General features: G+C 42.9%; 1 protein-coding gene across 5 annotated transcripts in view; it reads right to left on the minus strand.

The window, feature by feature from the left end:
* Positions 1–12,257, minus strand: part of kcnip4a (potassium voltage-gated channel interacting protein 4a) — a 119,513-nt gene that overhangs the window by 48,905 nt on the left and 58,351 nt on the right. Inside the window, exon 1 of one of the 5 annotated variants that reach the window (XM_076725210.1) lies at positions 1,131–1,891. The exons of the other annotated variants lie outside the window; for them this stretch is intronic. Within the exon in view, the coding sequence (XP_076581325.1) occupies positions 1,131–1,188 (58 nt within the window). The 5' untranslated portion in view covers positions 1,189–1,891. Of the gene's footprint in view, positions 1–1,130; positions 1,892–12,257 lie in introns of those variants that run through there. 5 annotated transcript variants of the gene reach the window in all.

Raw genomic sequence — 12,257 nt, forward strand, 5'->3', positions numbered from 1 at the left:
AAATTGGCCAATGTATTCCTTTCTCTGAAATCGAGGACCAATTTTCTCAAACATTAATATGCTAATCTGCCACTTTTAAAGGAGATATGCACTGTGTGACAGGTGTAGCTACAATAATGGGTCTGTCACTTCTTTGAGGACTAATGACCATTCTTAGGCAATCATAAACCACCAACTGCTGTGATGTCCTACATTTCTCAAGCATAATCCATTTTAAAATTTCCCTTTATCTGCTTTACCTGAGGACAATCCATGCTCGGTGTATCTACATGTACAATTCAGCAACATGGCAGAATGGTACAGTACATGTGTATAATCTTTTTTAGGACTGTGTGTGTATCTGAAACCTATATTCTCCTTTCTGGGTCCCTGTGAAATGTGCTTACAGTGCGCACAAATGCCTGCCCTGTGATCTATTGCTTGAGAGAGTCCCTCATTCATTTTGCTTTCAAGCTCTCTCGCAATACCCCAATGAAATATGACTTACTGCACTTCAAGTGTCATCCATTCTGTCTCTCTCCCACTACACCACTAAATATAACATCTACCAGTTATTTTCCGCTGGCCACCCACTAAATATTTCATTGTTCGTTAATAAAGACCGGACTTCCTCGTCTTTTTGTTCCAGTGACAAGCTGTGACAGTGAGGCTGATCAGCACATTATCGCAGGGAGACAGAGATGTAACATAAGCTTGTGCCACTGTGTTGGCACAGAGTCGATGTGGCATGCTGCGTGTGTGTGCTGCCACTGTAAAATCAATATTGGGAAAAGCAAATGGAAAAAGTCAAGCAAGTTTGTGGAGTTCCGACTGAAATGTTTACCAGAAGGTGGCCGATTTCAAGTCAATTTCATGGACTGCTGGTGTGGCGACATGAATTCAGATGGGGGTATAGAGAAAACAGCAGATTAAACGGGAACTTTGTGGACCCCTAAGTCCAAAACACACACACACACAGGCTGATGCAGAGCATTCTCCAACACAGAAAGAACAATTTATCTGTGCAAGCATTTCAATAACAATTCCACAGCCTCAGGTACAACATAACGAAAGATCAAAAAATCTTTTGCTGCTAACTTGTGAGAAATGGATCAAATCAAACCGTGTCCTCCCCTTCCCATCACGCCTACCTCTCGCCTTGCTTCTTTGTTTCGGCTGAAGAGAGAAGATGACCATCAAAGCCCCCATGATGCCCTCCAGACTCTCTCGCTTAGTGATCTGGAAGTCCTGCTAGATTTCACACACACTTTCACTCCCACACTAGGCTTGAGAGTGAAAATTGAGGGGACAAAAACTAAAAAAAAAAAAACCAAAGAGATGCCGGGGAGCCTTACATGAAAAACGAAGTATTCGGTCCAAACTTCCCTTTATATTCACCCCAGCTAGGTGGGCAGTACGAGTGGGAGTAAAACACGCGTGCCTCTGTTGAGTTTTGAATTTTGACGCGCATGCTCCGCGGCCCCCTCCCTTCCCTAATTTCCCGCTCTGAAGTGCGAGCTCGTTAGCTGGTCTCTACTCTGCAAAAGCTTCTCTGTACCAGTTGAGCACCTCGATTAATTGAGCACTCGGAGAAGGAGCCAGCAACATGCTGGGGAGAGTGCGACGGCCGCTCCTCTATCCTCACGAGGGGGCGGGAGAGATTGGAGCAAGGCAAAAAGAGCCCATGCCGTAGATAACCATTCCTTACTAGCTGCCTTTTAACTACATCTCCCGCTGTGGAAGGGAGGAGAGAGCCACGCTGTGTCCACTCCAGAGTAAGAGCCGAGAACTCAGGCTGGCAGTGGCTGGTGAAAATACGATGTATGATGAGCAATCCCTGGCGAGCATCTTCTACCCACTAATGCTGACGAGCCATTTTCTAAACAGATTCATGAGAGAAGGGGGAAACATTCCTGTGGTAGCACCAACGTGATCTGTACTGGAAACAGATATTCAAATCTCCAGATGATAACTGAAATTATATTAGTATCATCTCTCTGATTTATAATATAAATGTCAGTCTTATGTGTTGCCAAGAGACATTAAATAATAAATAGGAAGAGGAACGACAGGTTGACCCCCTCCACCCTCTGGAAACATACGGCAACGCTGAATTTTAAGTAAGGAAGAATTATTCAGTGTTTGTTACCGCAGAGATAATCCCCTGCTTCCATGTTAAGGTTATTTCCCATCACATCATACAACCTATGAAAAAAAGTGATTGCCTCTTCAGATTTGATCCTCCGACTTCGGGGAAGATCCTCCGGATTATGGAGAAAGTTTAAGGATAAGCATCACGGCAAGGCCCACATAAAAAAACAAACAAACCAAAAAAAAAATGCAGCAGCGCTCACCTGATGTGACGCATCACGAGAACAGAATGAAAAATACTTTGGTGCCACCCACGTGCAATCCATTTCATGAACTGCGTGACGGCAGTCCAATTCAGCGGTGGAACAGCCAACTGCTGCCATCAAGTACCAATTAGCTCCCACTCCATTGACCTGCTTCCTGTCGGGCCCTGCTTTGTTGCTCTGAGGCCTCCCACAGATGTCAGACAGAAGGTAAGGTACACAAGATGGGGCAGGCTCTGTAAACTGTGCACATATATAAACCATGTCAACAGCCCCCCCCCCCACCCCCCCCCCCACCCCCCACACACACAAAGGCTTGACTGAGGTCATTCTGGAGGTCAAGGACCTTCAAATCGCCAACGTGCACCCCATCTCTTTGGTAATTGGTTTCTCCTGAAGGAGTCTGACCAGCATTGGGTGCAATTGCTTCAGCATGATGCCAGCATTGAAACACTAACAACCACTTTGACATGAATCCCTTACTGAGGCAAAACAATACCAAGTGAACAACTAACGTCACCATGCCAAGACACTCACAATGACAATGCTAACATTCTGATGTTGCTAATAAGCATTAAACAAAAAACGCAGCTGATGGGAATGTAACTAGCTTTACATGCATTTGGTTTGAAGCCAAAGTGCTGAACAATTCAAAAATTTGATGTGACAACGGTGCTAAACAAAACATTCATGGGAACACCAACGTCACTACAGTTCATCCTGTGGGAGACACGAATGTCTGAACCACTTTTCATGGCAATTCATCTGTGGCCAGAAAGGCAACTGCTCACAGAAAGGTGCGTGTATCCGCCTACTTCCCACGACAAATCGGGGGCAATGAGAATTATTGGTCTAAAAACAATACTTCAATGAACGTAACTGTCCTCAGCATAATTTCAAACACGGTATTAAGAGATCCACACATTGAGGTGTTAACTGTCCACCAAAATCAGTTGATGCTCTTGCAAACTCATGAAACACCTGCTGCAGTATGAGAAATTGTGCTTGAAGGGAAACTCTGAAGTTGTGTAAAAGCGACTGTGGCTCAGGAGGGAGCTGAGTAAAATCTGATGAACTGCCTCAAGACACCTGAATCAGCATCAGTTGGGGCTGAAGACTCCTACTTTGAAAACAAAAAAACATCTCGGGGTGCAGAGTTAGAAAGAGGTGAGCTCACCAGTCCCCATAAGCCCAATCCACATTTCCGTTTAATGTTGCAGCTCAAGGTTACAAGAACCAATGCTGGCGTGAGACACACAAATCTCGTGGCACTGTGGGTAATGTAGGCGCCATGTTTTGATCCAGTCATACACATGCATAATGGAAGGGAACCCTAGTTGAGTTCAGAGCAAAATTAAGTTGTACCAGACATAAGTGGAAATGAGAAGGTGACAAAAGCACAGCCACTTAGCATGACCCCTTAAGCTGCAGCCCCAGTTTGATGGGTCCAAATCAGCTCAGCATGGCTTTTCAAAGGGTAGCCTAATTATGTTGGAGCAGTAATGACTTTTCATGAAATTAAGACACTCCAGAGGATAGCATGGGATAATCAAATGTCTCTGGGGTAAATCATCTCCACACATAGCGAGGCTTATTCCACACCACTTGAGGAAAACAATCTAAAAACAATGTGATTAACTCCATGGGATTTGAGAAAGGCATTGCGATGGCAGCGCAAGCGTTTTATAATTGATACTGAAGTTGAATTTAAGTGCACCGAGAACACTCGTCACGCAGAGATCGTCGAAAACAATTAGGCCGAGTCATTTCAAGTGCCAGTCTTCAACACATCACATAAACATCTGTTTGAAAAAGTAAATGCTTGCACATCTGAAGCACTATAAGTGCTCTGCTGCCCACAGACGTCCTACATACTTGAGATGGCGGTCCATTATCCAGAGTGGTGGGCTTCTCCTTCAACCCCACATAACCTTTCTTCCTCATCTTTTTCTTATTAATCAATGTGATGCCATGCACAGCACTTCGTTAAAAGGCTGTTATTCTGTAGGTGTTTGTGACTCAGGCACAGACTGGCGAGCCATAAGCGGGTAGTTGCCCCCACTGTCTTTTGAACGAACAGTGCGCAAAGGCAAATGGAAATGCAGTAGAGCCATCGCCGCAGGAAGCTTTTGCACAGCAGCTGATGATGAATCAGACAATATCAGCTGCGCAGTGGCGGCTCGAGGTTTGTGCAGGACATTAGTGATGCTGATAGCGTTGGATCAAATCTTTTGAAAGCTATTTTTGACAGCTATTCCACTTGCGTGTTGTTTCGCCTTTGTCCACTTTCTGACAGGCAAAAGGTACCAGAGTGCTACGTGGAAAGAAGCACAAAGTGCAGGGAATGAACTCACTCTCAAGCCAAAGTGCAACTTTTGCTCAACAGTAAACTACATCAGCAGTATTATTACTATTCTATCATCCAGATCTCACAAATGCCACATGCCAGATTTTAACATATAACATATTCGCTTCAGTTTATGCACTGCGGCACTTCTTTTAAAATGTTGTATTTTACTTGATTTTATGTATTCTATCTAATCTATTCAATTTATCATTTTACGCTGCGATTTGCCTTTTTCTACTCTAGATTTTAATATTTTATTGTGTGATTTCAGTCCATCTTATTTCCCATTCATTTTTTATCTGTTTTTTATTTCCATTCTGTTTTATGGCAGTCTCTGGAGCAACAGAGGGTTGTGCCCTATGAGAAGACGTTCTCATGGATGTAATCTCGTTCTGTGAAATGCCCGCTTCGGCATAATCAAGACCTGTGGTGAATCAGTATCTGAAGGGAAGAAAACGATTCTGTTGTGTCTGAGAAGAACAGAAGGCAGAGACACCAGACGAAGACTTTTTCAGAGCTTCATCCTCACAGCCTTCTTCAGATTTTCATCCTTATTCTCCTCTATTTTTGTCTGGATTCTAATATTGTATTGTGCAGTCTTATGCATTGACAAGGTGCTAGACCAATTAAGTTTATTATTATTATAGACCCAACCATGCACTATACATTCAGCTATATTCAGCATGTTATAATTAAGCTGAAATGAGAATACGCATGCACCTTGTGTATTATCTGTTGTATCTGGCCAAATCCTGAAATCATTTTATTTGTATACTGCATATATTTTTCATGTTTTTTGCAGGCTGGGTATGTTAATATAATCCATGAATATTTATTTTGTTCTGCAGTGGCCCAGTTTCTCCACAAGGACCATTAGCTTCATCTCTCTGGGAACAGTATTTATATTGTCCACTAAGTGGCAGCAAAACAATGTCAAGTCCATATATCTCTGACTGCTTTTGCCTTTTCAAAGAACCTCAACATGGTCACGTTTCCATACAACTTTTATGTATGTATAACAAGCAGTTCTTCATTAAAAAAAACATTATTTTACAGATACATCTAATCCATATAGAATCTATGTAAATTTACCCACATAATGATAAAAATAGATACTTAAATAATCCATGATTAAAAAAACTAAAAAGAATGGTGCTTCAGGCATGGGAGCTTCAAGCTTATTTCCCTGCACGACATCAGACACATGTTACTGTCTGTTCCAATGTTCCATCAGCCTTTAAGAGTGACACGTGCAAGCAAGAGAGCCGACACCTGATCAATAAAGCTAATGCGGGAGCTTGTTCTTTTAAAGACCGGAGGAGCTTCTGTCCATTGATTAATTAAGTGCCGGGAACTGACACAAATGCTCTGATTAATTTGTGTCACATTATCCGACTATAGCAAGCAGACAGTGATGACCATCTTAATGGCAGCAGACAAGCAGCTCCTGTGATGCCTTTCATGTTGTCCACTCTTAATTAGAACGAGAGAAGGGAGAAATATGGACTTACAAACCAGACAGTAGCTGATTACAAAATGCCACCTGCACGGCCAGGAGTTATAGCAGTGTTTTTCCTAGAATTTAGAGGGGCGAAAAGGAATTTAGGGTAGTATATTACAATAGAAGCACTCTACTCTCAATGGAAGCTCTCATTTTACAAACAAGATAACCATACCAGACATAAAATAAAGGGCCAATTAGCTTCATACATCGACTTGGACAACAAATTTTTCACAAGTGGGAAGCTTCTAGTTGTGAGTGTTAAAGTGTACATAGCCCCTCTTTTCACATACCACCAGTCCACTGCAGCACAGTTGTGATGGATGATTATGTGCACCAGTGACATTGTGGCTCTGGTGTGCAGCAGGTGAGTGAGTGCACGTACTCTAGACATTGCTTCAGGAGCAAACCTACTGCAGTACAACGCAAAGACAACACACACCAGGAAAAAAGGTGGAGTGACAATACAGCAAGATACTTACACGAGATTATTATTTTTCCTCACACATCTGTACTGCACACATCTCAGCTTTTCAAACCTTCCACTCAGTACAGTTTGTTGCACTCATTTAATCATTTTATTTTATCCTTTACTGTGTAACCCTCACAACAGGATGCAAAAGAGGATTTACTAGCAAACGTATGATCCATATGAGGGTGTAATCGGATACAGTCGCTGACCAAATGCCACATTTTTAAAGTATTTCTTTCTTTTAGATCTGAAATCATTTTGACACCTTGCATGCCAAAGAGAAAGTTAAATATTTCCAATTTAAGGTATTTTTCCTACATTTTAATGACAGCACATAATGGAAAAATGTTGGAGTTCAGAATGTCATGTTTTACACAGCAGAGGGCGCCAATTACCTTTTTAAAGCGAAGCAGCAAGAGCAGTCCTCTACATCTGCAAACACATATCATCTTTGAGCTGTTTGCTTTACGACAACCTCGTGTTATCTTGCTAAAAGCATGATTCCACTTTGAATATCAAAGAGTATTTAGATCAAAACCACTCTTCCTTTGAAAAAGTGGACATCACGAGCAACATAAATTTTACAAGAAAGATTGGAGGAGGCCCTGGAGTAAAAGAACAATGTAAATAACAAAGAGCAGATGTGCTTTTCTTCCATGATGCAATACAAGGCCTGCCAAAAGCACTCTGCAAGGCGTCAGAGCTCTTTCCAAAACAAAATACAAATCTTTCATTTTGTCCGATGTAAATTTGAATTTTTATGAAAGCTTTGTGGCGCAAAACAAACGCAAAACAAAACTGTGCTTTCCTGCAACATTTTCTCAAACGTCCCTCAGAACTGCAAGCAAAGCAGTCCTGTTTAAAGAGGAAATTATATATAAAGAGCACAGAAAAATGGTTCACATTAGGCATTTCCAGTGGCAATTCATCAAAATAAGACAAAAACTGAAAACTGTTAATGAATAGTGCTGTTTCCTCCAGCGGGGGGGAGGATGCTGAAAGAAGCATTCCAGGAAATGTATTCTCTGCTGCAGTATATTGGATTTACATCATGCCATAAGCACTTTTTTTTGAACACTAATAATGGATGTACGGAAAAGCGGTCATTGATTCTAGGACAACCTGGAAAATACTGACATAAAAGCAGTTTTCTTGGACTTGCCTGTCCAAAACAAGAGTATTTGGCAGTTGGCAAAGGAAGGCTCAACAACCACATGCTCATTTTGGAAAGAATCTGCAACCTGCTGTTTCTAATTAGGGATCAATTAAGGATGGTTTTTAGAGGACATAAGACACGCAGTTGGCACAGAGGTTGTCATGAGGCATATTTTCAAAGTCATGCCGCAGCAGTAGGGGATGATGAGTGGGAGCGTTTGCAAATGCAAGCTTCTGTGTACAGTTAACGTCATGTGTGAGGGATGGCTGGGCCACGCACCAACAACAACTGCAGCAATAATGACGCAACAATAAAAACGTCTGTCAGTATATTCACACTCAGCACTTTATTTTTCCTGCACCGTCACGAAAGCGTCTGCTGTCACCATTATGTGCTGCACACCTCCGTCTGCAAAGCTGCCGTCATCCAGAGATCAGTTCAAACACAATATGTTTCTGCAGCGATGACGGGCTACACTACCTGCCCAGATGGTCCGAATCAGCAGGCATCGGCCCACGTGGTGCGCACCGCGTCCAACTGCCATCAATCACAGACAAATACCGTCCGCTGAAAAGGTTATTTCCCTTCAAATGGTGGCACAAAAACAAAAGCCTTTATTTTCGCAATTGGGCCAAGCAGGGCAGCTCAGCCACTTTTATGTTTACTGAACCCCAGTGAATCCACAATTTGTTTGGCACCATATCTTGGCTAATAAAATATCTCTTGTCCACAGTGTTCAATGAGGTAGCACAGTTGTTTGGGGACATCTAGAATAAATAATGAGGATGCTTTGGCAAGCTCGATTTTGCAGGCCTTTGTTGAGCATCATTAGTTCATAACACACGTTGTTTGCTTGTGATATGTATACAATTAAACACTCTCTTTTGTCTGTATTAATATATATGAGCTGGCATGCATTTGGCTTTTTCTTCTTTTTCCCGTCCTGTTTTTCTTTGAACAATTGCTGACTGTAAAAGGAAAAAGGTGCATGACTCAGCACTATGTTTAGTGTTGCATCCACGTACAGAACTCTCCTCCAGCCATAATAAAAGCCGAGAAGTTGGCCAGAGTCATAATTTAAATCAAGTTGCTCTGACGCACCATGAGGCACATCCAGAAAATTCAGTATGACGGAGGCACAGTTGAAAACGAATAACTTCTCTTTGCTGCAGTCTGACTGCGGATAGGAACCAACACAAAGATTTTGAACTATCTCACATCCTGCACCAGCGGTCCTTGTGGGGCTGTCCAGCGTGGACGCCAGCCAGGCAGTCACAGGCTTGTGTGAGTCTCAATGGCACCCGCTCGAGTCGATCTGTCATTAGCACAGCCCCACCTGCTGCCATCCTGCACCCTGTAGGCCCAGCCTGTGTCACATTCTTTTATTACACCCTGACACGTAGCTGCTGAATGTGTGACACTGAGCTCACTGTTACAGATCAGTGCTCAGCCAGCCGTACAGGATGTCAAAAAGCGTCCAGCCTGACAGCTAAAAACAACAGTAGAGCTGCAAGACTGGTGTTTTTCTACTCAATCAGGTGTGAAATCTATCAGGCCGTGCCACAACATATCAAAATTTGAACCTAGCAGCAACAAATAGCAAATCTGCACAGATGGTGGCAAGGACATCACAATTGTGGTTTTCTTCTCCCGAACCAAAACCCTTCTCAACTCCTAACACAGGGGATATTGCATTACGGCAGTGTAATGAGCAGCATTCACTCCGAATCATAACTCCTCAGACCCAATTCATCTCCAAATCAGAAAACTATGAACTTCATGCTGAGACGTGAAGATGAACCCAATAAAACCTTCCGCGGTACAGTACGCAGTGTTATGATTACCGCTGTTATCTGGGGGCACAAATGCCACTAAATAAGCAATCCAGATGATGGATGAAAACATAATTTAATGCTCCTTTGAATCTGACTGCTCCTAAACCCCAGCTGCAATAAAATTACTCCTCATCCCACTTCATTTTGGCAATATTGTGTACTGTACATTATCATTCAACACACCATCCGAGCCAATTCTGCTCCGCTTCAGATGGCACGGGAGCAGTTTAGTCCTCCGCATGAGAAATTTCTACTGAGCTCTTAAACATATTATTAAATATGCACAGTTTAATCAGCTTGCTCGGTTTCAGTCACATATCTTGTTCAGCTGATAGAGTGGGGATTTAACCAGAATGTAAGGTCATGAAGGAGAATGAGCACAGCAGTGGTCCCTGCACATAAAGAATTTGTAATGAGGCTTTAATGGTTATTATGGTCCGCTGGCCAAAAAAAAGAGGGCAAGCAAAAACACCAATACGATCTGTTTTGGTCTGATTGAAAGCACAGCAAAGGCTTAGCATTATAGAAGTACACAACAGGCATTTTTACATGAGAAACAATGCCATGGAGGTATGTACAATGCACAACAGGCAATAGGTTTGAGGACCTAAAATGCAGAAACTGAGGCAGAAGAAGAGAGACTTCACTCTATTAATGTTCAAAAGAACAAGCTTACCGTGCAGGACAAGAAGGCAGTCCAAACGAGCAAACAAGTCAGGACAAGGGGGCGGACAGGCAGGTCATAATGTGGTGGGTGTGACAGGTAAACAACACAAAAAGCAAAGATACTCAGCTGTGAATATTTCCTATCAAACCTGTTCATATCTGCACCGATGTGAATTGTGTGTGTGTGTCTGACTGTCGTGCACGAGTGTGCTCGTACTTGTTGCCCGTCTCTGCTCCACTCCTCTGCCATCCTGCAGCCTGCAGGGCCATGGAGAACTCATTTAACAGGAGAGCAGAGGAGTGTGTATATACGGCACATGAGAGCGGAGAGGGAAGGGAGGCTGAGGGCTTCGCTTGCCCTCAAAAACAGGCGGGCGGGGAGACGAGCGGCAGGCGAAGACGTGGGAAGCAGACAGAGAGGAATAGCGGCTGAGGCAGACAGTCTCACTGAGGATGGGCTTTGGAAGCTCTGCCTGCTCTTTCCATGTGTACAGTGTTATGAGGAACACAGTCAACAGGTCCGCCATTGTCACTGTGACATCACGTCCATTCTGCCCAACGTGACTGGTCGATGCCTTTAAACACTGATCTTGTTCTGAAAAAGGAGCTCCCCTCACTCATCAGTCTTTTGTGAGCGTAATATTAAATTACTAGACTTCCCTGGACTACTGCTACTGTTGCTACAAGTTACAATGCGATAATGCTAAGCTATTGAAACAGTGGGAAACAGTCCTACAATATGGAAACTGAGTCAGTAATGTGTGCCATACAGGATTATTTACTTTAAGTCTTCTAGATCAGTCAGCATATTTCACTTTTCTCTGACATTTTATGTGTATTTATATACATGAATGTCCTGCACCTGAGTACATAACCTCCATCCCCTTATAGTGTCTTCAAATCTAAAGCCATTTATCGTACACTCATTGCCAACTATTTTTTGTATGTGACAGACTGGCGAGAGAATCTTGGCTTGTCAGTGTTGTGATAGGAATTTCATTCTGAGCTATGAGCGTATGTGCCTGTGTGCGTTCTGGTGTTTTTACTGCACAAGACAAGTTCAAATACCAGCTGAGAAATTCAACCTTGGATGCACAAACCTTCAGCGTGCCGGGGTCACAATCAATGACATATTCATCAAACCATCAAGCTGGTTCTGATGACAGCCTATCACTGACAGTGATAAGCGATACACTAACCGTGTCAATGATACTAACGCCCCAGCGACACTCAGGCCCCGCCCGACAAGCTCTCTATTAATAAACCAGGGAGTGGAGGGGAAACCCTTTTCCCTGGGTAAATGGCGAGGCATGTTGCGAGCCATCTTCTCACACAGAGTCGCAGCCCATAACCAAACGCTTTCTGTGCCTGTGGCTCGGGTAACGCTGAAGTATCACCGTGTCTCTCATGTTTGCCACATCAAGGCCCGATTACGTGCCAGTTCTGGGAAGTTGCAGCATCCGTTTCGTCATGTTATGCCAGGATTCAGTTCACTTTGAGCAGCAGAGAAAAGGTGATGACAGTGTTTGGCGGAAACAGTGGATTCACTTTGTTATTATCAGCCTCATCTAATCAACTGCAGGAAGAAAAGCAAAATGATTAAAATGTGAATAGCGGCAGTATAAAATGAGATTAGAGGAGTATTCCTTGAGAAAATATGTGTTTACTATCTAATTTAAAATCTGAACTCAAGCCAACAGCTTTTGGTCATTAATCCTTTTAGATTGGGATGGGATAGAAGATTCTCTCTTTGTTTTATGCCTCTCCAAATCAAGTCTGCTTGTATTAAAATACTTTAATCCTGATGGTGGATCGTCCGTGGTTCCCGGCATCTTTGATCTAAAACTTCCAATCGATATATACAATCTACAAGGTGTCTAAAGTATCAACCATCCTCACAGAAAATGTACAACTCACACAGGCGTGCACTTTCAGGATTGTATTATG

The sequence above is a fragment of the Chaetodon auriga genome, chromosome 24 (genome assembly GCF_051107435.1).
Source record: "Chaetodon auriga isolate fChaAug3 chromosome 24, fChaAug3.hap1, whole genome shotgun sequence".
Classification (NCBI taxonomy): Eukaryota; Metazoa; Chordata; class Actinopteri; order Chaetodontiformes; family Chaetodontidae; genus Chaetodon; species Chaetodon auriga.